The 24844-nt window shown below is 54.0% G+C and overlaps 1 protein-coding gene across 1 annotated transcript; it reads left to right on the top strand.

Annotated features, from left to right (window-relative positions):
- The first annotated feature begins 5372 nt into the window (after positions 1 to 5372).
- Positions 5373 to 20494, top strand: CHMP1A (charged multivesicular body protein 1A). Its single transcript, XM_073308246.1, has 7 exons — positions 5373 to 5526; positions 9592 to 9611; positions 11398 to 11475; positions 12603 to 12749; positions 13964 to 14092; positions 16095 to 16282; positions 17770 to 20494. Exons 1-7 carry the CDS (start codon positions 5520 to 5522, stop codon positions 17789 to 17791), a joined length of 591 nt encoding a protein of 196 aa, XP_073164347.1. The 5' UTR covers positions 5373 to 5519; the 3' UTR covers positions 17792 to 20494.
- Positions 20495 to 24844: the final 4350 nt, after the last annotated feature.

Below are 24844 nucleotides of genomic sequence, written 5' to 3'. Positions count from 1 at the left end.
AATCACAGCTCCTCTGTAGGGAAGCTCAGACACAAAAACGTCATATGACTTTGCCCAAGTTCATACAGGAAATCAGTAACAGAGCTGGGAGGAGTCCTGCCTTCCAGTCCCTTTTTCTCCCAGCAGATCACATTCCCTCACAGAGCTGGGAATTGAATGCAAGAGTCCTGACTCCAATTCTCTGCTGCTTTAACCACAGAAATCATACTCAGCAACCTCTTTGTTGCATTGGCATGGATCTAACTATGTCAACAAGCACATAAAATTCACCCTTCTTACCCTATTGGGATGCCGCTCTCTGTTAGCACAGAAACTACACTGGGGAAGGAGAACACTTTACCTCTCACATCTCCATGTTTGCTCTGGAATTGCCCCATAGATGAGCCCCCAGGCCTGGTCCCAGGTGGTGGGCTCTGCAGCTCTCTTGCTTGCACCACCAAGGCCCTTTTGTGACTCATCAATAAGCATCATCATCACAGGCACAGTGAACTGATGCTGCTGCCAGAGGGACCTCAGCACTATGAGGTGAGACTGCGAAACACATTTTTGGCTCTCCTTACCCCCAGACTAAACTGACTCCTAGCCACCATGAAGTAGAGGACCAGCCTTGGGGTTGGCGGAGGATCAGCCAGGAGATTACTTGGGCTCTCACATACTTAAACTCATTTCATTTAAAAGGGTGGGGGGATTTTTGATCCACCACCCACCTGCAGCAAAGGAAGCAGAGCCTGGAAGCTCATGGGTTTGGTGCTTCGTTGTCAACATGCTGCAAGGAAACTTTTTAAAGACACCGTAATAGAGGCTCAACTTAAATGTCTACTCCAAATTAAAAAACACAGTCAGAGAACCAAAGAAGTGCCACTGTGGCTAACCAACAAAGTAGAAGAAGCAGTGAGAGGCAAAAAGGCCTCCTTTAAAAAGTAGAAGTGAAAGCCTAGGGAGGAAAAGAGAAAGGAGCATAAACTCTGGCAAATGAAATGTAAAAATATGATTAGGAAGCTCAAAAAAGAATGTGAGGAGCAGCTGGCCAAAGACTCCAAAAGTAATAGCAACATTTTTTAAAGTCCATCAGAAGCAGGAAGCTACCAAACAATCGAGTGGGGCCCCTGGCCAATCGAGGTGCTAGAAGAACGCTCAAGGACGATAAGGCCATTGCGGAGAAACGAAATGAATTCTTTGCATCGGTCTTCATGGCTGAGGATGTGAGGGAGATTCCCAAACCAGTCTTTTTAGGTGACAAATCTGAGGAACTGTCCCAGACTGAGGTGTCATTAGAGGAGGTTTTGGAACAAATTGATAAACTCAACTAATAAGTCACCAGGACCAGATGGGATTCACCCAAGAGTTCAGAAGGAACTCAAATGTGAAATTGCAGAACGAATAACTGTCGCCTGTGACCTATCATTTAAACCAGCTTCTGTACCAAATGACTGGAGGATAGCTAATGTGATGCCAATTTTAAAAAGGATGATCCCGGCAATTACAGGCAGATAAGCCTGACTTCAGTTCCGGGCAAACGGGCTGAAACTATAGTAAAGGACAAAATTGTCAGACCCATAGATGAACATAATTTGTTGGGGAACAGTCAATATGGTTTTTGTAAAGGGAAATCATGCCTCACCGATCTACTAGAATTCTTTGCGGGGGGTCAAGAAGCATGTGGTCAAGGAGGATCCAGTGGACACAGTGTACTTAGATTTTCAGAAAGCCTTTGACAAGGTCCATCACCAAAGGCTCTTAAGCAAAGTAAGCTGTCATGGGATAAGAGGGAAGGTCCTTTCATGGATTGGTAACTGGTTAAAAGATAGGAAATAAAGGTTAGGAATAAATGGTCAGTTTTCAGAATGGAGAGAGGTAAATAGTGGTGTCCTCCAGGGTGTGTACTGGGCAGAGTCCTATTCAACATATTCATACATGATCTGGAAAAAGGGGTAAACAGTGAGGTGGCAAAATTTGCAGATGATAAAAAATTGCTCAAGATAGTTAATTCCCAAACAGACTGCGAAGAGCTACAGAAGGATCTGTCAAAACTGGGTGACTGGACAACAAAATAGCAGATGAAATTCAGTGTTGATAAATGCAAAGTAATGCACATTGGAAAACATAATTCCAACTATACATATAAAATGATGGGGTCTAAATTAGCTGTTACCACTCAAGAAAGAGCTCTTGGAGTCACTGTGGAGAGTTCTCTGAAAACATCCACTCAGTGTGCAGCGGCAGTCAAAAAAGCGAACAGAATGTTGGGCATCATTAAGAAAGGGATAGATAATAAGACAGAAAATATCGTATTGTCTCTCTATAAATCCATGGTATGCCCATATCTTGAATACTGCGTGCAGATGTGGTCACCCCATCTCAAAAAAGATATATTGGAATTGGAAAAGGTTCAGAAAAGGGCAACAAAAATTATTAGGGGTATGAAACGACTTCCATATGAGGAAAGATTAATAAGAATGGGACTTTTCAGTTTGGAAAAGAAATGACTAAGGGAGGATATGATAAAGGTCTATACAATCATGACTGGTGTGGAGAAAGTTATTTACTCCTCATAACACAAGAACTAGGGGCCACCAAATGAAATTAATAGGCAGCTGGTTTAAAACAAACAGAAGGAAGTATTTTTTCACACAATGCACAATCAACCTGTGGAACTCCTTGCCAGAGGATGTTGTGAAGGCCAAGACTATAACAGGGTTCAGAAAAGAACTAAATAAGTTCATGGAGGATAGGTCCATCAATGGCTATTAGCCAGGATGAACAGGGATGGTGTCCCTAGCCTCTGTTTGCCAGAGCTTGGAATGAGCAACAGGGGATGGATCACTTGATGATGACCTGTTCTGTTCATTCCCTCTGGGGCACCTGTCACTGGGCCACCGTTGGAAGACAGGTTACTGGGCTAGATGGACCTTTGGTCTGACCCAGTCTGGCCAGTCTTGTGTTCTAACATTTAAACAACTTCCAAGGGACAAGCTGGAGGCTTGGGGGGCTACTGGGATGGGGACTGTGCATTCTGATTAATTGAGGCTGTTTTCCCTGCCTTTTTCTCCAGCTGTTTAACTACAGAAGCCAGAGTTGTCAGCAATATGAATTTTTTTTTTAAAAGAGCAAAGATTAGATTCACTAATCTGAGCATTGTGGGCCCCTGATTCAGTGCTTAATTTGTTGTCAGGGCTGAGCCATGGCACCTCCAGGCTTGCTGCATTAGTTATGAAAGTAAAAAAAATTGCTTGAGCCCCAGCACCTCTCTCATTAAAAATTAAACACTGCCCTGCTTATTCCCTTATCTCACTTTTCTCTTTCCACTCTACCTCTCTCCACAGTCAGTCTTTTACCTCCGTCCTGTTTTCGCGCCTCAGTCTTTCCAAAGCAGCACTCCCGTCCCTTTCCTCTGGGTCTATCTCTTCCACGCTGTTCACCCCACCCCCGCACTCAATCCATGCTGTAACCAGAGGTGCAAGTAGGGCGGTACCCTCCAGTAAACAGTACCGGCCAGAGATTTTTAGTGGGTACAGGATACCGGAAAGACTTGGGGCTGGCCCCCACTCCGGGGTGGGGTGGGGGGGCTGCACTCTGCTCCTTAAAGGAGCAGAATGGGGCTAGGGAGGACATTCATTCTTTATATGACTTTAACAGCACAATACATATGCTAACAAACTTAAACAAAGGCTTTGTTTAAGTTTGTTAACATAAGTATTGTGCTGGTTTCAGAGTAACAGCTGTGTTAGTCTGTATTCGCAAAAAGAAAAGGAGGACTTGTGGCACCTTAGAGACTAACCAATTTATTTGAGCATAAGCTTTCGTGAGCTACAGCTCACTTCATCAGATGTGCCGTTACATTGGTTAGGAGTCCTCAAGGGGGGAGGGGTGGGGGCGATGGAAGCTGTTTTTTATTCTCAAAAAGAAAAGGAGGACTTGTGGCACCTTAGAGACTAACCAATTTATTAGAGCATAAGCTTTCGTGAGCTACAGCTCACTTATCTGAAGAAGTGAGCTGTAGCTCACGAAAGCTTATGCTCTAATAAATTGGTTAGTCTCTAAGGTGCCACAAGTCCTCCTTTTCTTTTTGCGAATACAGACTAACACGGCTGTTACTCTGAAACCCGTTTTTTATTCTGTTTCTCCCCATTGGTCTGAATTATCCATGACATCCATACTGCATCACATCAAGTCCAAATCATTGGAGGAATGCCTCTGCTTGCACTGACCAGAGGATGTTTGGATTCTGATGTCAGTCCAGTTCTGCAGCCTGATGGGAATCAGTTGTTGTCCCCAGTGTGCCTAGAATTATTCTTTGCAGCCAAACTAGTCGAACATGCATTTTGTTAATTGGAACTGGAACAGCAAAACAAAGAAAACAAATGCCTCTTTTTCCAGCTTTGTGGGTGAGAGAACTATAATGCTGGACACTGACAGCCTTAAACCAGCAACCTCAGGAATCTGCCAAGAACTTTACTGAAAATATGTTCCTCATGTTAGCAACGGAGCTAAGACGTATCACGCGTCTGCCCACCTTTATTCCAATGACGCTCCTGATCTGACAGCCCAGGCCTTGTCGGTTTCATCCAGAACAATTTATCAACTTGGAACCTAATCCTGTAAAGCCTCAATCATTCGATCCATCCCATGGAAGACAATAGGACTATTTGCATGACTGTGGACCACTTTTGTAGACTGGTAAGAGTTTCAGGAGTCTGGTCCTATAAAGGAAGTTGAATCCCACATTGAAATGCAATGTTTGGGTGCCATACCATAAAGCAGCGTAGGACACAGTTATACTTAAAACCTGTCTTTTATTAAGCCAGACATATGCTGAAATGGCTCCTCAGCCAACTCCCCGCTTCCATAAAAAGAGCCGGCAAGACTAGTATTTGGGGGAAAGGGAGCAGCCAGGCATGTCGATGTTCGGATGTGCAAAGGGGGACGTCAGAGGGGACGGGCAGAGCGTGGGGGCCCGGGCTGGGAGGAGTCACAGGGGAGCTCCCATGCCCCCCGCTGTGTCCCTCCCATGAGGGCAGAGCCGGCAAGAAACGATTCCTACTTCCACCCCAGGCTGTAACCGAGCCCCTCGCCCCCCTGTGCCTGCTCTGTCCCCGCCGCCAGCCCACCGGCCCGGCTCCTCCCCGACCTCCACTCCGGGGCGCCCTCCGTCCCTCTCTACTGCCCCACCAAGCCCACCCTGCAGGTGGGGAAACTGAGGCACAGAGCGGGGGGGGGGGGGAGGCCCAGGCTCCGGGAGCCACGTGGCCTGCCGCCCGCGGGAGGAGGGCTTTGGGAGCGGGGGGCCCAGGGCAGCCCGAAGCGGCGCGTGAGCCTCGCTCTGGTCATGGGACTCCCCACCCCGCCCGCTATAGCGCCCCCGGCCTGGCTTCGCTCTGGAAAACCCTCCTCCATTTACGCATGCGTCGAGCGGACCAGGGGGTGAGGGGAAACCTCGCGAGAACAAGCGGCGTGATGACGCAACAATCCGGAAGTGTCTGGAGAACCCGGAAGTGGTAGCTGCAGGGGCTGGGTCCAGGATGGACGGTAAGAGACAGACCCCCCCAGCCGGGGAGCGGGGCGGGGCGGGGCGCTAGTCCGGGCCCGACCCGCCGGGGGCCTCCTGCTGCCCCCAGGGGACGGGCTGGGACCGGGGCCTGAGGGGAAGGGGAAGGAGGCCGGGGCCGGGGGGGGAGGTCAGGGCCAGGTCAGGGGGCTGGGCCCAGGGGGGGGAGGGGAAGAAGGTCAGGGCCGAGTCAGGGGGCTGGGCCCGGGGGGGGAGGGGAAGGAGGTCAGGGCCTGGTCAGGGGGCTGGGCCCAGGGGGGGGAGGGGAAGGAGGTCAGGGCCAGGTCAGGGGGCTGGGCCCAGGGGGGGGAGGGGAAGAAGGTCAGGGCCGAGTCAGGGGGCTGGGCCCGGGGGGGGAGGGGAAGGAGGTCAGGGCCGAGTCAGGGGGCTGGGCCCAGGGGGGGGGAGGGGAAGGAGGTCAGGGCCTGGTCAGGGGGCTGGGCCCGGGGGGGGGAGGGGAAGGAGGTCAGGGCCTGGTCAGGGGGCTGGGCCCTGGGGGGGGAGGGGAAGGAGGTCAGAGCCGAGTCAGGGGGCTGGGCCCCGAAGTGGGAGGGGAAGAAGGTCAGGGCCGAGTCAGGGGGCTGGGCCCAGGGGGTGGGAGGGGAAGGAGGTCAGGGCCTGGTCAGGGGGCTGGGCCCGGGGGGGGAGGGGAAGGAGGTCAGGGCCTGGTCAGGGGGCTGGGCCCAGGGGGGGGGGAGGGGAAGGAGGTCAGGGCCTGGTCAGGGGGCTGGGCCCGGGGGGGGGGAGGGGAAGGAGGTCAGGGCCTGGTCAGGGGGCTGGGCCCCGGGGTGGGGGAGGGGAAGGAGGTCAGGGCCTGGTCAGGGGGCTGGGCCCCGGGGTGGGGGAGGGGAAGGAGGTCAGGGCCTGGTCAGGGGGCTGGGCCCCGGGGTGGGGGAGGGGAAGGAGGTCAGGGCCTGGTCAGGGGGCTGGGCCCCGGGGTGGGAGGGGAAGAAGGTCAGGGCCGGGTCAGGGGGCTGGGCCCCGGGGGGGGAGGGGAAGGAGGTCAGGGCCTGGTCAGGGGGCTGGGCCCAGGGGGGGGGAGGGGAAGGAGGTCAGGGCCTGGTCAGGGGGCTGGGCCCAGGGGGGGGGAGGGGAAGGAGGTCAGGGCCTGGTCAGGGGGCTGGGCCCAGGGGGGGGGGGGGAAGGAGGTCAGGGCCTGGTCAGGGGGCTGGGCCCAGGGGGGGGGAGGGGAAGGAGGTCAGGGCCTGGTCAGGGGGCTGGGCCCAGGGGGGGGGAGGGGAAGGAGGTCAGGGCCTGGTCAGGGGGCTGGGCCCAGGGGGGGGAGGGGAAGGAGGTCAGAGCCGAGTCAGGGGGCTGGGCCGGGGGGGGGAGGGGAAGGAGGTCAGGGCCGAGTCAGGGGGCTGGGCCCCGGGGGGGGAGGGGAAGGAGGTCAGGGCCGAGTCAGGGGGCTGGGCCCAGGGGGTGGGAGGGGAAGGAGGTCAGAGCCGAGTCAGGGGGCTGGGCCCGGGGGGTGGGAGGGGAAGGAGGTCAGGGCCTGGTCAGGGGGCTGGGCCCGGGGGGTGGGAGGGGAAGGAGGTCAGGGCCTGGTCAGGGGGCTGGGCCCAGGGGGGGGGAGGGGAAGGAGGTCAGGGCCTGGTCAGGGGGCTGGGCCCTGGGGGGGGAGGGGAAGGAGGTCAGGGCCGAGTCAGGGGGCTGGGCCCGGGGGGGGAGGGGAAGGAGGTCAGAGCCGAGTCAGGGGGCTGGGCCCAGGGGGGGGAGGGGAAGGAGGTCAGAGCCGAGTCAGGGGGCTGGGCCCGGGGGGTGGGAGGGGAAGGAGGTCAGGGCCTGGTCAGGGGGCTGGGCCCAGGGGGGGGGAGGGGAAGGAGGTCAGGGCCTGGTCAGGGGGCTGGGCCCTGGGGGGGGGAGGGGAAGGAGGTCAGGGCCGAGTCAGGGGGCTGGGCCCGGGGGGGGAGGGGAAGGAGGTCAGAGCCGCGTCAGGGGAGTGGGCCCGGGGGTGGGGGGGTGGGGAAGGAGGTCAGAGCCGAGTCAGGGGGCTGGGCCGGGGGGGGGAGGGGAAGGAGGTCAGAGCCGAGTCAGGGGAGTGGGCCCGGGGGGGGAGGGGAAGGAGGTCAGAGCCGAGTCAGGGGAGTGGGCCCGGGGGTGGGGAGGGGAAGGAGGTCAGGGCCGAGTCAGGGGAGTGGGCCCGGGGCCAGGGCGTGGGAGGGGATGGAGGTCAGGGCCGGGGCTGGGACCGGGGATGGGGAAGGGAAGGAGGTAAGGGCCAGGTCAGAGGGCTGTCCTTGGGAATTGGTGGGAGGGGAAGGGGGTCAGAAATGGGGTGGTGGCAGCCATTGGGGAGGGGAGAGGGAAATCCGTTGGTGACATCAGGGCACATGATGATGTGACATGGGAGCGGGAGTTCCCTGTGATCCCAGAGTGGGGAGTCCTGGGGGTTACCTCCAGTGGCTCTGCTCAGTCATCCTGGCCAATCGGCTCCTGAGGAGGATGGTGGAGACCCTGTCACGTGTGTGGCACTGGGTAAAGCTGCGGCCGAGAGCCCATGGTACATTGGTCAGGGAGAGAAGAACTCAAGGGTAGCTTGTTTGTTCTTGGCCTTTCTGATTTGTTGAAATAGGTCCAGGTATTTAAGAAAACTAAAAAGTCTTTAGAATCACCCCAAATTCATTTCCATTTCCATGATCCATTTCCTCTTGCATGAAACTGGCCGGGTGAAGCTGGCTGAGAGTTATTTACATGGATATCTGGGGTGTGCCAAGTTCTGGGTCAAAAGTCACCAGGTAATGGTAATCCGAGAAACCACAGTAACAAGTAACACAGCTATTTCAATAAAAGTCATGAAGTTGCCTTCTGAGGAATCACTTGTTAGTTGCGAGACAGAATGTGGTTTCTCTTAGCTCCACTCCAGGATTTAGGTCCTGTGCCTGACGTGTGTCAAATTGAGAGAGAACTGAATAGTGAAGTCACTATCCTGTACCGTGAATGCTGTGATACTTGCCACGTATGGATTAATTTATGGTAGATAATTTTTTCCCATGAATATTTCAGTAATCTAACGTTCAGTGAGTCTGTTTATTTCAAAGAGCCGTATCCAAGGGATAATTCACTAGCTTGTATGGCTCCTTCAGTATTCTGAGCCAGTCCCCAGCAGAGCAGTTCAGATAGCACACTGCCTGTTACCCTGGGTGCTCAGGGCCTTTGTTATCAGTGCATATACCTGACCCTCACTGATTGAAATTAAAAGCAGGAGTCAATCCTGTGGGAGTGTTTCCAGTAAAACCCTCCAACAGCCTTTTTAACAAGCTCTCTGAGATGTCTCGTATTCCGTTCTAGGTAGTTTTTTCTTACTGTGTACGATAGTGCAATCCCCACTGGCCTTACAACCACATTTAAAAATCAGAACCAGTGTCATTTGAGCTCAGTTGTAGCCAAATGAGACTCCAGCAGGGTTTGGTCAGCTACGTGTAGACAGGCCTTTAACACAGGAGTTTCTGCTTCTGTGTTCTGGCATGACAGGAGAGGATGGTTTTGCCTAGTGGTTAGAGCACTAGCTGTGACTTGGGAGACTCAGGTTCAAGTCCTTGCTCTGCCACTAGCTTTCTGTGTGCCCTTGGGCATGTCACTTAGTCTCCCCGTGCCTCTGTTCCTTATCTGTACAAGGGGATAATGGCACTGGGTAAAGATTGGGAGGTGCCTACGTACTAGGGTGATGGAGGCCATATGGAGTACCTTAGCTAGGTAGCCTGAGGAGTCCGCAGTGCACAGGCAAAGGCTGAGAGTGCAGTTGAGGCAGCTGAGTGCTGTGGCCTCTGCTTGCCCAGAAAAGACTTTTCTGAACAATCGTGGTGGTGGTATTGGGATGTGCGAGCAGCACAACCTCAGCCTGTCTAGTCCCCTTCAGGCAGAAGGAATGTTGGTGTGATGCTTTGGAGGGGAAACGGGGGGTGTGAACTGGGGAGACTCACCATAGAAGGAAGGTACCTCCTAAAAGCACAGTTCCTTGGGTGAAAGATTGTGTGACCTTTATGTTATTGAGTGACAGCGACTCTAAAAACCTGTGATCTGAGTCACCTCCTCTCTTGTTTCAGATACACTCTTCCAGCTGAAGGTGAGTGTGGCCATTACAGGATTTCCTTTCTGCCCCTGCATGGGGATTCACTATTATACACCTCCCAGCATGGGCTGCCCAGCGAGACCTTTTTCAATTGAAAGTGGACAAGCCCAACTGAACTGTTGCTCTAAGACCCTCTTATGGTGGTCTATACAAAACCAAACTTTCTGCCTGGAACAGGCTGCTTAGGAGCCTAGCTGACTACCAGGCCCTGTACTAGTCTGGTGTTTTGTGGGCTCCTCCGACAACTGAAGGCTAGGGTTGATCATCTTTAAGAAGCAGCTACAATGGGTCTAGGTTTATCCCTTGTTTTTAAATTTGGCTTCTCGAATGCTTTCTGCTCCGACCTTCTCTCTCTCACTCGATGGAGAGTTCACTGACTTGGAGAAACCTCTCCCAGAACCTTCCTTCGTACCTTCAACTCCTGTTGCTTTCATTGTGCTGTCTTCCCAAGGCTTTATCTCCTCCTTCCAGTGCTCTCCCTCCAGCAGGGGTGTGATAGTCTCCCAGAGTGGGGGGGCCACTGGGCTTTCTGTCCACGGGGGCTGGGGAGAGGTCAACAGCTACACAAAGATGCCAATATTTAAGGCTGTGGTGGTGAAAGAACAGAAACCGGTGTCTGTTATTTCGGGGGAGGGACCAGTGCAGAGGTCCCTAGCGATGCTGTGATTTAGACCCTGAAGACATCAGTGATCGTGTTGCAAGTCCTTGACTCCCCTGATGTAAAGGAAGTGGCAGCACAGCTCGCGATTGCATAAAGTGCTTAATCTCCATTGGTGTGAGCCGCAAATCAGTTAAGTGCATTAGGCTGAATGGGCCCTTCATCTGGTAATTGAATTAAATGTGACAGGAACCTATAGAGCATATTCTCCTCTGCTAATGAAGAGAGGTGGAATATGTATGGTACCAAAAACTACCTCCATTCCTAGAGGGGAGACAAAAATCCCTCCTTCCAGAGCTTTGCGGTTATGAAAATCTGTTTCAAATAACAGCTGCAACTCTGCCTCTGCAGTTCCCAGCCTCAACAGGAAGGGGGAGCTATTTATCTAGAGATCACTTACCACCTGTTCTGGAGCCACATAAGCAGTGTAAACGCAGTCCAGAATTGTCATGCATGGCAGGGGACGTGACGGAAAGACTATGCCAAGTCCAAAGCAAACTCCTTCCCATCACTCCCCTCAAGCACCAATCAGTCCCTTTCACTCACCTCTGAAAAAGCCTTGAAAAGTGAGCCTGTGAGCATGCCCTGAAGGTCTCTGAACCCAGGCTAAGGAGTATGTTCCAGACGCTTCATTGAGAGCCCCCAGGTCCCTGCCTCTTAAACCAGTGGGCTGAAATCTCAGATGCCTCCGCTGCTCGCTACGGCTTTGTATTGCGCAGCAGGAGAGAGAGGACAGTGTGCTTTAGCCTGTACCATGCCACAGGTACTACCTGCCTGGCCAAGGAAGCCAGGCCTTCCTTCAGAGTGTTCCAGCTCTGCTCCATCAGTCAGCCAAAGGGGCTACTGCAGCTCACTGAGTCCCTTTCCTCTTGCGGCCTCTGCTGTATCCCCAGACACGTCGATAACTATGGCACCTGCCCAGCCAGTCTCACTGCGTTTTAGGGTTGTATAAAGGACAAGCCAGCCCGCAAAGGCAGCTGAGGCAGTGGCAGCAGACACTGCGGGCACTGTACACACGCTTTGCTAGGACAGCCTGTGGGCTTTTGTGAGAGTTGTGGGAGCCTCTGATTGTGTTAATGTTTGCCCCTTTCACGGCTGAGCACCGAAGTCTGTTTCTCTTAGTTCACAGCAAAGCAGCTGGAGAAGCTAGCCAAGAAGGCTGAGAAGGACTCGAAGACTGAGCAAGCCAAGGTCAAGAAGGTAGGCCAGTGCGGCTGAACTCTGTGGAGGTGGTGGAACTCCCTGGTGGAGATGAAAGTAACACACACAGACCATCTCTGAGTGCTAGGTGTCTTTTCAGCCATCACGCCCTTGAGCCTGTGCCATCAATCCCTGGCTCTGTACCAGAGGGATTAACCCAAGGAATTATAGTAGATTCCACTTAGTAGCACCTGGATATTAACAGCTTCTGGTTAATGGCAGCGCTTGGCTGGGAGCCATCGCTGCCCCGTTGACTTTAATGTTAATGGGTTTGGATATTGGCAATGGGATGGTGCCTATTAACAGCAGCATTTGGAAGAAAGGCCCCGGCTGCAGGCAGGTGCGTAGGCCTATAGCCCGGGAAGGGAGTGCTGGGACGTGCCTTCCCTAACTGCAGCCTCCAAACCTGCCTGCACAGGAAGTAAGGGGCTGTGGGCCGGGCAGTAGTGGGGAGGGGGGCTGCCGCCTGGATGCTGGAGCTGCACCATACCACTCCCGGCTCTCTCTGGGCTGCATCCTGCCTGGGAGCTGCACCCAGGCAAGGAAGCACTGGGATGTGCTGAGCCCCAGTCCCCGAAGAACACAGGGAGAGATACCGTGTGGCTCTGTGGGGCCCTAACGCCCCGCTCCCCATAGAAAGCCCCAGCATCTGGGCTGCAGCCATGCTCCATGCTGCTGTCTGGCCTGAAGGCAGGTTTGCTGGGCTGCAGTCAGGGAAGGCATGAACCAGTGCTGGCTACCCTGGCTGCAGCCCTGCAAACCTGGCTTTTGCTGGTTGGCAGCTGCCAGATAACAGCAAGCGAGGGGTTGCTAATAAGCAGAATCTAATGTCCTGCATTCTCTGACCTGTCTATGTACTGCTGAGATCCAAGCAAGCGCGTTCTCCCCCTGCATCACTGATTGATGTTCCAGGCGCAATAGGCCATCCTGAAATCCCCAAATCTCCTAGCCTCAACCCGAATCCTGTGTATCCTAGGGTGTTTGGCTGCCACTGGCTCCACTAATCCTGATCCAAGCAAACACCAAATTCTGCATGACATCCCTTGGGTGGAAATGGAAGACATTTGTTTCTGATGTGTGAAGCAAAATGGACTCCTCCTGCAAATCTTTTCCCTTCCATGTTCCAGGCCCTTCAGCAGAAGAACGTAGAATGTGCTCGTGTCTATGCAGAGAATGCAATCCGGAAGAAGAATGAAGGGTTAAACTGGCTTCGGATGGCTTCCCGAGTGGATGCAGTGTCCTCCAAGGTCCAGACAGCAGTGACCATGAAAGGGGTAAGAGGCTTTGTCGTCTCAGGTGTATCCCTGGAGGGACAGGAGCTGTTTCCTGTCCTTGTACAGATAGAGGCTATTGGCCCGTCCCTCCCCTCTCCTGCTGACATTCCTCTCGTCTTTTGTAACTTGGTTAGAATTGGGCTTTAGTGTTGGCAGGTGCTGTGACACCTCCCACCCCCAAACTGGGATTTGGTCAGGGCCCGGAGCTAGACTGGGCATTGGCAGAGACTGCCACAGCTGCTGAAATGCCAGTGTGTGTGTGTGATTGCCTTGTGATGTGGCCAATACGTTTCACTGGGGGACCAGAAATGAGCCCCTCAAACTTCCTTCATTTGTGGCTTCATCCATATTTGAGCCCAAGTCTGCAGGCTTGGAAGGTGTGTGCCTGAAATCACTCCCCTGCCTTAGCCATGTGTCCAAGCATGCTTGTGTGCAGGGGACTGGGGGTTAGAGTTCTCTTCTGCAAGGTACTGAGCACCCTCAAGTCCTTTTGATTTTGCTGGGAGCTGAGGCCGCTTGTCCCCTCTTCAGATTATGTCTGGAATCTCTTGTCACTGTGAGTCACGTGACCAACACTGGAGTCCCACCTGGACTTATGTGGCCCAGTTTAGAGAGAGGATGGGCAGCAAGAACAGCCCCTGAAGCACATTGTGCCTGGTGGGCTGGAGCACCTGTCTTCACGGTGTTTGTACTAACGTTTGGAGTAACATTTCTGTTCTCCAAAGTGTTCAGTGGAGAAGTAGCATGAGGATGCGCTAAAAATGCATGAAGCCCCTGCATAGAAGAGCTCATGGGCACGGTTACTATTTTCATGTGAGTGTCATGGTGAAGTTGCCTCTGTACTATTGAAGGGCAGATTTCCATGGTCGTATATGAAAACGATGCGTGTGTATCGTTTGTGTGTGCAGTAGATGCCAGGCACGATTCCGATGTGCACAGTGACAGCTAGAAGGCTAGCAGATCGCTTGCATGTGCATTTTCAGGAATCGTGCAGACGGTTGCATGTGCACAGTTCTAAAACGTCGGGGCCAATCTGAGCTGAGAGTCCCTGCTATTCACGGCAGGACGTCGCTGCCCTGTGCAGACTGAGGCTGCACTGTAGTGGAAATGCTAGTAACACTGAATTCCTTTTGGCCAGGCTCGGCTCCCACTCTGAACTGGGACATCTGTGTTGACTTTGTTTGGTGTGTATATTTTCCAACCTCCTGTTACAGGTGACTAAAAATATGGCTCAAGTGACCAAGGCCTTGGACAAAGCTCTGAGCTCCATGGACCTGCAGAAGGTCTCAGCGGTGATGGATAAATTTGAGCATCAGGTTCAGAACTTGGATGTTCACACTTCGGTAAGTGCTGTGCACTCGCTAGCCTGGGGGTAGACTGCTGGGCAGTGGGAAGAATTGTACTCATTGGCATGTATGTACTCTTGGAGGCTGCGGGGTGGAGCGGAGAGAACCATGAGTATCATGGGCTCAGACACAAGCATCCCGTTTGTGAGGCCCTTCCCGGGCTCCCAGATGCGGTCTTTGGATTAATGGCTCAGTTGTTTCCAGAGCTCTGGTCTATAGAGCTCATCAAGGAAGATCAGGGTTCTCTTGGGTTAGGAGCTGCACGTAGAGAATCTCTATCCCAAAGAGCTCACGATCAAAGTAGGCAGACATTCAGAGGAAGGGTGCGGAAAGTCTTGTCCCCATGGCATATTCTTGGGGGAATTCTGTACCAAAAAAAATAAAAATTCTGCACACACTATTTTAAATTTTGAAAAATTCTGCTATTTTATTTGTCAAAATAACACAACATAATCACACTACTTTCAGTTATTTTGGTAATTTATTTCAAAATACACATCAGCAAGTATGTCTGTAACAATGCAGACAACAAAAAAGATTCAGGAAATGGTTTTTGACAATTAGATTTCTCCCTAGGCATATGAATACAGAACATTCAGTAATAATTCATCTAAACCACAATACAGAAACGTATTTCCCGCACCCCTCGGACGCAGTGGAAAGTGTTGGGGGAGTCAGGGTAATGGAGGAGATGCGGGAGAAGGAAGCAATTGCTGGGAAGAAGCCTGATAGCGAATCTGAACAATTGTTCAGTGTGGGTAGGAGAGGTATGGAACAGGGTTTTCTGGGGGGGAAGGGATTGTTAGGGAGCTGGGGAACCTCCCCTATGCAGACCCTGGCTCACTCCTAGCCTCTCATTCAGTCAGGCACATCTGCCCCTCCCCATGTGGACCTGCACCCCCACTCCCATCCGGCTCAGTGCTGTTACCCCACTAGCGCCTGTGCTGCCTCCACTAACCCTTCTGAGCCACAGTCTGTGACGCCTCCCCAGCAGCCCTGTGTGCCGCACGCTGTCCGTCGCCCCCATACCCCCTCACCAGGCCCTGTGGGCAGGGAACTGTGAGGAAAGCAGCCTCTTCTCCTCCCTCTCCATGGCTGGCTGCTCCAGCCGTCAGCCGGCCTCCCTCTTTTCTGGTGCCACAGCACTCCCTGGTGGGTGAAAGTTGTAACTGCAGTGCCTCCCTGGTAGAATCCATTTTCTGCGGAGAAAAAAATCAGCAGAGGACATGGATTCTGCATGTGCACAGCGGGGCAGAATTCCCCCAGGAGTAATGGTACAGACAAGGAACTAGGGGACTTGCCCGAGGTCACACGGAGAGTCTGTCCAAGCTAGGAACTGAACCCAGAGCTCTTGAGTCACAGGCCAGTGCCTCAGCCACAGGCCAGTCCATCCTTCTCATGGTGATGGTTGCTGGCTTGTTTGATTTCCCCGCTCTCCCCAGTATGCTTAAGGGGCTGGGCCACATGAGTGATTGTAGCGCACGCTCTGTTCTGCCTACCTTTGACCTGATCAGTCTGGACGCAGTCTAGTACGTCCCATGCTCCCAAGTAGAGCCGGCCTTGAGCTCATTCTTGAATATTGCCTTGACCCTGGATGGGCAGTGTGTCTAACCAGGAGAAGAGAGCTGCCCCTGACGGCAAGGAAAAGCCCCTGTGCAAGTGTCTGACTATGTCTACGGTATCTGAAGGCTTCACTGAGAACCTGAGACAGGGTGGGGGCTAATGTGGACATAACGCTTCATATGGCTATGTGCTGTCAGGTGCTGGGTGGTACACTGATGTCTACGGGCCTCAGGATCTCTCTGGCTCCAACCCGTCGTCCTGTCCTATGACCTAGCTGTCTGGCTGACAAGGATGTGGAGAGCCCTCTGGGGAGGGGAGTAGTGGGCCAAACTTAAGATCTGTAAATGGCTCCTATGGGCAGGAACGTGGGCTGGGTGGGTTCTTCAATGGAGCCAGATGGAGGCTTGGCTTCAGATACTGACTCTGCCCGTGGTAGGTGATGGAGGACTCCATGAGCTCTGCTACCACCCTGACCACGCCGCAGGAGCAGGTGGACAGCCTCATCGTGCAGATTGCCGAAGAGAATGGCTTGGAGATCATGGACCAACTCAACCAGCTCCCCGAGGGGGCTTCGTCAGTGGGGGAGAGCTCTGTCCGCACGCAGGAAGACCAGCTGTCCCGAAGGTTCTTTCTCTTCCCCTTTTTCTCCCCCACGTCCCTTGGTGTGATTGTGTCCCTGGGCTTCGTGTTCCTGGCAGCTTGAACTGCCCCCAGGCAGCTCTTTCACAGCTCGTACGGGGGTGGTTCAGGCTGAAGGGATGGCTGGGAGGGAAGCCAGCTGTTGGGGCGACCTCTGGGCTCTCGTGTCCCCATGCATGGTGGAGCCTCGCAAAGCTCCAGAGGAGCCACCTACAGGCAGCGTACCTTGTCGTGCGCCACGGAGGAGAGGGGCCTCCTGATTCTACTAGCGCTGGGGCAGGTGTTGCTTGCTCAGCTCAGTATCCAGCTGGTGGGAGTTCTCCTGGCCCGTGCTTGCCTCATGCAGCTGATGCTGTTCTGGGCATGCTTGGCACTGACCTTCAAACAGGCTCTTTCTCTGGAACCTCCGCAGAAGAGGGTTGAGGCTGCCTCCTATTGCTGGTGAGCTCCTCTTCCACCTCCCCATCCCTGCAGCTCTGCATGCAGTTACCATGAGAGGGCCCCTCCAAGGACAGAGCCCTGCAGTTCCTGGCTGTACAGAGCTCCCTTGACCCACCCCCCCCTTTCCCAGAAGTCATTGCACAGCTGCCAGACTTTCTCCAGGTTCTCTCGCTTCGGGTTGTCTGAAGCACGGAGAGGAGCGGTGGGTCTGGTGTGAGCTGAGGGGTGTCCTCAGGGTGGGAGGCATTCTGCAGACCCGGAGAAATGGAGACCCTTGCCTGGCTGCATCGTGTGGTGCGGATGAAAGGTGCCTGGTGCTGAAGATGTCTGATTGTCACGCCACACGCACACAAGGTGGCGCGGCCCGGGCTCCAGGGCTTTGCGATGGAGGGAGATGCTGTTCTTTCTCCTCGCTCATGGGGCCATCAGATAGATTATGAGATGACAAATGGAGCATCCAGCCTTTCCTTAAACTCCCTCTGCGCTCTAAGCGCTATTCCCGGCCGTCCCCAGGAACTAGCCCAATTGCTTCCACACGTAGCCCTGCCTGATGCTCAGGTCAGAGTTCAGACTGGGCCACCCGTGTGCTGCAGGGAGTCGTGGTGCTTGTGCTGAGCCCCGGGCCCCTTTGGGCTCCAGCGGCACCACGCTCTTCCCTTCCTGGCTGGCGGCGTCGCGTGGCTGTGCTGTTCAAACAGCCGTGTTTCGCTGCTGGGGCCCGCTCTGACCAGCCGTGTTTCGCTGCTGGGGCCCGCTCTGACCTGAGTGCAGGAAATGCATTGGCAGTGTTGGGACGGAAGGTGCTCGTAACGCACCTGCTAGAACGTAAATGGTTATCCGTGCTCCAGGGGGAGACGTCTCGTCCCTGCAAACCGCTTCCTCCTCAAGTCAGACTCCTTCCATCACTGGGCGTAGTGCCCCCAGCCTTGCCCAGTTCTCCAGAGAGCTCCCCCTGTGCTCTCTGGGTTCACCTGGAAGCAGCTCCCAGTGTTTCGTGCTCCCCTTTGACTCTCTTGTGCTGTTTCTTCCAGATTGGCTGCCTTGCGGAATTAAAGTCTCCCATTGTTCTGGAGGATTGCTGTTCCCCTACTGATCATGCATCGAGTGGGGAGACGGGGGAGACCCCCCCAAACCTCCCACTCCATCCCTTCTCTGGCCTTCTGCTAGCAAAACCAGACCCAACCAGCCAGTCACTCCTTCAGCTGCCTGTTGCTCTGTGGTGGACTCTCTTTGGTCTTTTTCGATGATGACTACTTCCTGAAGAGGCAGCAGGAAGAGATGTTGGAGGGAGGTTTGCTGAGTGAGCGTGACCTTGCTCTGGGCTTTGGCGGCAGGGTGTTCAGGGTTCTTGTCTTTAAAGCAATGCTACTGCTCCCCCTCTGCATCCTGGGCCTCTAGGGGGAGTGAAGATGCTGCTTTGATTCTAACACTACATGGAGATCTTGTTGAAAGGGGAGGTGCATGTTCTGATGGGACACTGGGGGCCTGACCATCTCCGGCTGGCTGTATGTCTAGCAAATGTGTAGTGCGTCTTCATCTCCACATCCTGTACGTTGCCTCTCTTAGCCACTGTGTGCTTTGCTGTGGGTGACCCTCTACTAACAGCATGCAGCAGGTAGTGCCACAGATCCTTCCCATTTCCATCCAAGCCCCGTTCTTCCCCGCTGCCTCTTGTAGCGGGGGGAAGGGATGCCCGGCTGGGGTGTACGTATGCATTGGTAGCATTTCATGGGCGAGGCAGCTGCCTTGGATGAAAGGCGCAAATCTGTGTAATGGCGTCTCTTACTCTAACATCCATATTCCCAGTTATCGGCTCGTCCCTGGTGCAGCGCAGCATTGAGACGATAGGGAGCCCAGTGGTGATGCCCAGTGCGCAGGGATCTCGCTTTGCCAACTCTTAGCCCTTGCGCTGCTTGTCACGTTGCCCGCCCTGGATTTTCTCACCGTTAAGTGACCTTTGAGAAGTTTGCCTCCACAACCACACGCTGTGACCCCTTAGATCTGGCCAGGCGAGATGGGATTCTTCATGCACGCCACCCCAGGGGTGAAGCTGGCCTGAGCTGCTCCAGCCCGGCAGCGTTCAAGGGGCAGCGTGGCTGCTGGGAACTGGTCTGTCTCCAAGCTCTCTCACTGGCAGCACTGTAGCAGAACACATGTCCAGACCCTCCTGTGAATGGTGAGGATGTCTGCACTGTCCTAAATACCTCGGTTGCCTTTACCTCTTGGGTCTCTTCCCCCCACTCCCTTCCTCAGGGCTGACACTGACGAGATGCCCCAGCTCCACTGATGACTGAGTGTAAGCTCATCACTTCCTTTAACCCGGTTCCACGCTGCAGGGCCAGGAGCCAGGCTGAGAGGGAAGGATCAGCCCCCCCACTTCCCTCAGCCCCAGGCATGAGAGCTTTTGGAGGCGTATGGTGTCACTTCTCACACTCAGCCTTTTCAGCCCAGCTCCCTGTAATGGTGGGAGACAGCGCTGGGCTGGGGGCGTGGGAGGTAGCGAGGGGAGATCTGAGCCCAGCTTGCTGCTAGGTGGGAGGGGAACCGAGCCAGGCTCCCATTCATTAGCGTTTTAACCCCATCCCTGCTGGCTCCACACTAGCTGCCATGTGCCGGGAGTCTGGTGCCGCTGTGCCGGAATCAGTGCAGAGCACATCTGGCATACCCAGCAACATGGCACGTGTTTGGCAGCAGCGACAGTCAGGAGTGGTTACTGTGATGAACAGCCCTGGGGCTGGATTGCTGGTTTCACAAGGAGGGCTGGCTCACAATTCTTTAACTGTCTCTAAGTGTTAAGTATCTAGTAGCTTCTCGCAGATGTGCTAAGGGACCTGCTTCCCTTTGGCTAGGGGGCAAGAAATCCCCACTTTGGGGAGCAGGGGAGGCAGATGGCATCAGACACAATCCCCATCACCCTCGCCCCTGAGAGTGTCGGGTGCAGCCTGGTGCCTGAGAGTGGCTGGCCTTGCCACTCCCAGTGCAGACAGCAGGTTGCTGGGGTACGGAGTACAGGAGAAGTCAGCAGGCTGGGGGTTCTGCAGCACTTGCGTGTGAACACACTTCGACATCTCTCGATATTTTCCCTCCGAGTCTCATGGCCTTGGAAGATGCATGTTCGCCTCCCTATTGCGATTACCCCGAGCTGGGCTGTTTGAGTCCAGTTGTGGCTGCCCCCCCCCGCCCAGTGACAGAGGAGATGCAGGCCCCTTTCCCAGACTGAGGAGGAACTGTAGGCGAGCCCAGGGGCTTTGTTTCTCATCCTGGCAGAGTCCCTGACTGGGTGTTTGGTCTCTGTGCCTCAGTCAGACCCAGCTGGGTAAAACGCAGGAGCCCCCCTGAAAATCTGAGCAGAGCTTTCCAGGGCAACTCCATGGGGGGCATTTAACTGGGCTTGCAGGGCAGCCTGACCTGGGGCAGCTGTGAATGTCTTGTTCCACCCAGCTGGGGTGTTTGCAGGAGGCACAGTGAGCAATAGCCCTAATTTCCCCCTTCCCCCCCAGGCTCCTACCTTGTGGAAATGGCGTAACCGTGCCCAGCTCCTCACAGCTGCCAGGAGAGAGATCAGCAGAAGGGGTCTGTAAACAGGTGGGCCCGGCCTTTGCCCTGGGGAGGAGACCCTGCCCTCTGTAAATGGGCCTTTTCTTTCCGTGTGGTGCTGTCTGTGTGGTTTTACAACACTGCTTTCCCTTGCTGGTTTTGAAATGAACGCTGTAAATTCCACTCTGCTGTTTTAAATAAAGGAACTGTCCCTGCAAATCCGCCTGTCTGCGTTCCAGGGAGCACCGCTTCTGCCCAGGGCTCTGCCGAGATGTGGAGCCATCAGGGCAGAGGCGGGAAGCGGCCTGGGTAGGAGAAGCAAATGGCCTGTGCTGGTCTCGGGGCTCTGCTGCTGGGTTCTGGAGGGACCGGCACTGGCCTGTCTCAGACTGACACAGTGGCTCGGGGAGGGAATCCACTAGCCCTCCCTCTCCATGGGCTCTTGTCAGGCTGCTCCTGCTCCTTGTGTGATGTAGAGCTTTCCGGTCCTTCCCCCCCCCCGCCCCCACCTCTTCTTTTGACGCTAGATTTATCTGGCTTGGACTCTACTTAAAAATGGGCTTGGCTGAAGAGTCGTGCCCTGGCCCCAGCACTGGACCGGGGGGAGCCCTAACCTATCTTCTCCAGCTCCGATTTCTGGGACCATTACACCTGCACGAAGGATCCAGGCAGCCCTGTCCTCTAGCACCCTGCCGTGGGTGGAGTCTCCCCACCATGCCTTGCTCCTCTGAGGCCGTGTAGTGGGTGCTGTACTCCGCTGTACCACGCAGGGGAGCCCTCTGCTAGGCAATGTGCCTCTCCCACGGCTGGCTGCAGATCCCAGGAGGCTGCATGCTGCAAATTCTTCACTTCTTCCTCTTAAATAGCAGAACTGATCCTCGCAACCTGTTACATCAAACTCTCTGCTGCAGCATCGCTTCGGAAAACACAGGCACTTGAGCCTTGAGGGATGTTTATCAAGATCACTGTCTCGCAGGCATAAAACGTACCTCTGGGCTGAGTGGCCGAGGGCTGGCTTGGTATCAGCAAGCGTTGGGTCAGTTCTGAGAGAACTTTTCCTTGGGCCCCTGCTGGACAGGGCCTGTGGAGACAGTCCCTTATCTGGCTTGTAATCAAGAGCAGGCGCTGCCGACTTTTTCCACTGATCTTTTAGCTGCTTCGGTTCCTTGAAGCAGCTCATGGGACTAGCTCTTTGTTCCTTGTTACCCTCAGGTCTGGCTGGTGGAAAATCTGGGGGACAATTTCCTGGTGCAAGTGCTGGAGGAACCAACTAGGGGCAGAGCTCTTCTTGACCTGCTGCTCACAAACTGGGAAGAATTAGTAGGGGAAGCAAAAGTGGATGGGAACCTGGGAGGCAGTGACCATGAAATGGTCGAGTTCAGGATCCTAACACAAGGAAGAAAGGAGAGCAGCAGAATACAGACCCTGGACTTCAGAAAAGCAGACTTTAACTCCCTCAGGGAACTGATGGGCAAGATCCCCTGGGAGAATAACATGAGGGGGAAAGGAGTCCAGGAGAGCTGGCTGTATTTTAAAGAATCCTTATTGAGGTTACAGGGACAAACCATCCAGATGTGTAGAAAGAATAGTAAATATGGCAGGCGACCCGCTTGGCTTAACAGTGAAATCCTTGCTGATCTTAAACACAAAAAAGAAGCTTACAAGAAGTGGAAGATTGGACAAATGACCAGGGAAGAGTATAAAAATATTGCTCGGGCATGCAGGAGTGAAATCAGGAAGGCCAAATCACACCTGGAGTTGCAGCTAGCAAGAGATGTTAAGAGTAACAAGAAGGGTTTCTTCAAGTATGTTAGCAACAAGAAGAAAGTCAAGGAAAGTGTGGGCCCCTTACTGAATGAGGGAGGCAACCTCGTGACAGAGGGTGTGGAAAAAGCTAATGTACTCAATGCTTTTTTTGCCTCTGTCTTCACGAACAAGGTCAGCTCCCAGACTACTGCACTGGGCAGCACAGTGTGGGGAGGAGGTGACCAGCCCTCTGTGGAGAAAGAAGTGGTTCAGGACTATTTAGAAAAGCTGGATGAGCACAAGTCCATGGGGCCGGATGCGTTGCATCTGAGAGTGCTAAAGGAGTTGGCGAATGTGATTGCAGAGCCATTGGCCATTATCTCTGAAAACTCAGCGGGGGAGGTCCCAGATGACTGGAAAAAGGCTAATGTAGTGCCCATCTTTAAAAAAGGGAAGAAGGAGGATCCTGGGAACTACAGGCCAGTAAGCCTCACCTCAGTCCCTGGAAAAATCATGGAGCAGGTGCTGAAGGAATCAATTCTGAAGCACTTAGAGGAGAGGAAAGTGATCAGGAACAGTCAGCATGGATTCACCAAGGGCAAGTCATGCCTGACTAATCTAATTGCCTTCTATGATGAGATAACTGGCTCTGTGGATGAAGGGAAAGCAGTGGATGTGTTGTTCCTTGACTTTAGCAAAGCTTTTGACACAGTCTCCCACAGTATTCTTGCCAGCAAATTAAAGAAGTATGGGCTGGATGAATGGACTATAAGGTGGATAGAAAGCTGGCTAGATTGTCGGGCTCAACGGGTAGTGATCAATGGCTCTATGTCTAGTTGGCAGCCGGTATCAAGTGGAGTGCCCCAAGGGTCGGTCCTGGGGCCGGTTTTGTTCAATATCTTCATAAATGGTCTGGAGGATGGTGTGGATTGCACCCTCAGCAAGTTTGCAGATGACACTAAACTGGGAGGAGTGGTAGATACGCTGGAGGGCCGGGATAGGATACAGAGGGACCTAGACAAATTAGAGGATTGGGCCAAAAGAAATCTGATGAGGTTCAACAAGGACAAGTGCAGAGTCCTGCACTTAGGATGGAAGAATCCCATGCACAGCTACAGACTAGGGACCGAATGGCTCGGCAGCAGTTCTGCAGAAAAGGACCTAGGGGTTACAGTGGACAAGAAGCTGGATATGAGTCAACAGTGTGCCCTTGTTGCCAAGAAGGCCAATGGCATTTTGGGATGTATAAGTAGGGGCATTGCCAGCAGATCGAGGGACGTGATCGTTCCCCTCTATTTGACATTGGTGAGGCCTCATCTGGAGTACTGTGTCCAGTTTTGGGCCCCACACTACAAGAAGGATGTGGAAAAATTGGAAAGAGTCCAGCGGAGGGCAACAAAAATGATTAGGGGACTGGAACACGACTTATGAGGAGAGGCTGAGGGAACTGGGATTGTTTAGTCTTCAGAAGAGAAGAATGAGGCGGGATTTGATAGCTGCTTTCAACTACCTGAAAGGGGGTTCCAAAGAGGATGGCTCTAGACTGTTCTCAATGGTAGCAGATGACAGAACAAGGAGTAATGGTCTCAAGTTGCAGTGGGGGAGGTTTAGGTTGGATATTAGGAAAAACTTTTTCACTAGGAGGGTGGTGAAACACTGGAATGCGTTACCTAGGGAGGTGGTAGAATCTCCTTCCTTAGAAGTTTTTAAGGTCAGGCTTGACAAAGCCCTGGCTGGGATGATTTAATTGGGGATTGGTCCTGCTTTGAGCAGGGGGTTGGACTAGATGACCTCCTGAGGTCCCTTCCAACCCTGATATTCTATGATTCTATGGTGCCCAGAGCCAATTCCCCAGCCCCTTTCACCCAGCCCCGCATATGGGGGTTTGCAATGCAGAGAACTCTCTAGGACAGCAAAGCTGCAGATGAGCAACTACCGGCTCATCAATAACCCAGCGAGTTCTAGTGTCCACCAGGGCAGGGAACAAGCCTCCCCCTGGCGGGGAGCACCAGCTCTGCCACCTCTGCAGGAGGCACGAAGAGTCAGCCCCAGGGGCCGTCAAACAAACTCAAGGGCCAAATCCTGCATCAGTAGGAGTTGGTGCCTTCAGCTTCGCGTACACGCAGCATGGAGCAGCTGAGGGCATCCCTTCGTGGGAGGACGGCCGGGGACGCTGGCACTGCTATGGCTCATGCGGGTCCCTGCTCTGCAGATACTGGAGGGCTCCAGGCCTCAGCTCTAGCATTCTGGCCCCTCTCACCAGCGCTCACGCCAGGGGAATACTAACCCTGTGTTGTGCAGAGTTTCCAGCCCTCGCCCCTCTTCCCAGAAGCGGTTTGCTCCCTGCTGGCTCATCGCACGGCCCACTTTTCACTTGGTGAAAGCACCAGCATGGATTCCGGGGGAGGTGGGTGAACTTTGAGCCTGACTCACTTCACCCGTTTAGCCCCTGACCCAGGCTGGGTTTGAATAGGGGATGAAAGGGCAACTATCCGGTCAGCTGGCTCCTGAGCCTGCCACTCCCCCATCTTGCATCTGGGGTAGAAGCCTCCAGTGCCTGCCTCCCTGGAGGGAAGGGGCCTGGCTGGGAGGCCTGGTACGGGATAGCCAGAGCCCAGGAGCGCTATGTATCCTTGCCAGTTTCGCTGGAAGGTGGGGGCTCTGTGCCGCAGCCAACTTGCAAATGCAACAGGAAGAGAGCTTGCTTTTGCAGGCCTGTTTACCAGGTGCCTGCTGCCGCCTCCGCTGTAAAGACAGGCTGTTCTTTGAATGTTAGAGGAAATTGCTAACAGGATGATTGATTGGCCAGCTAATTAGCTAATG

This window comes from Lepidochelys kempii, chromosome 12, assembly GCF_965140285.1.
Source record: "Lepidochelys kempii isolate rLepKem1 chromosome 12, rLepKem1.hap1, whole genome shotgun sequence".
In the NCBI taxonomy this organism is placed as follows: domain Eukaryota; kingdom Metazoa; phylum Chordata; order Testudines; family Cheloniidae; genus Lepidochelys; species Lepidochelys kempii.
This window is presented reverse-complemented; position numbering and strand designations above follow the sequence as displayed.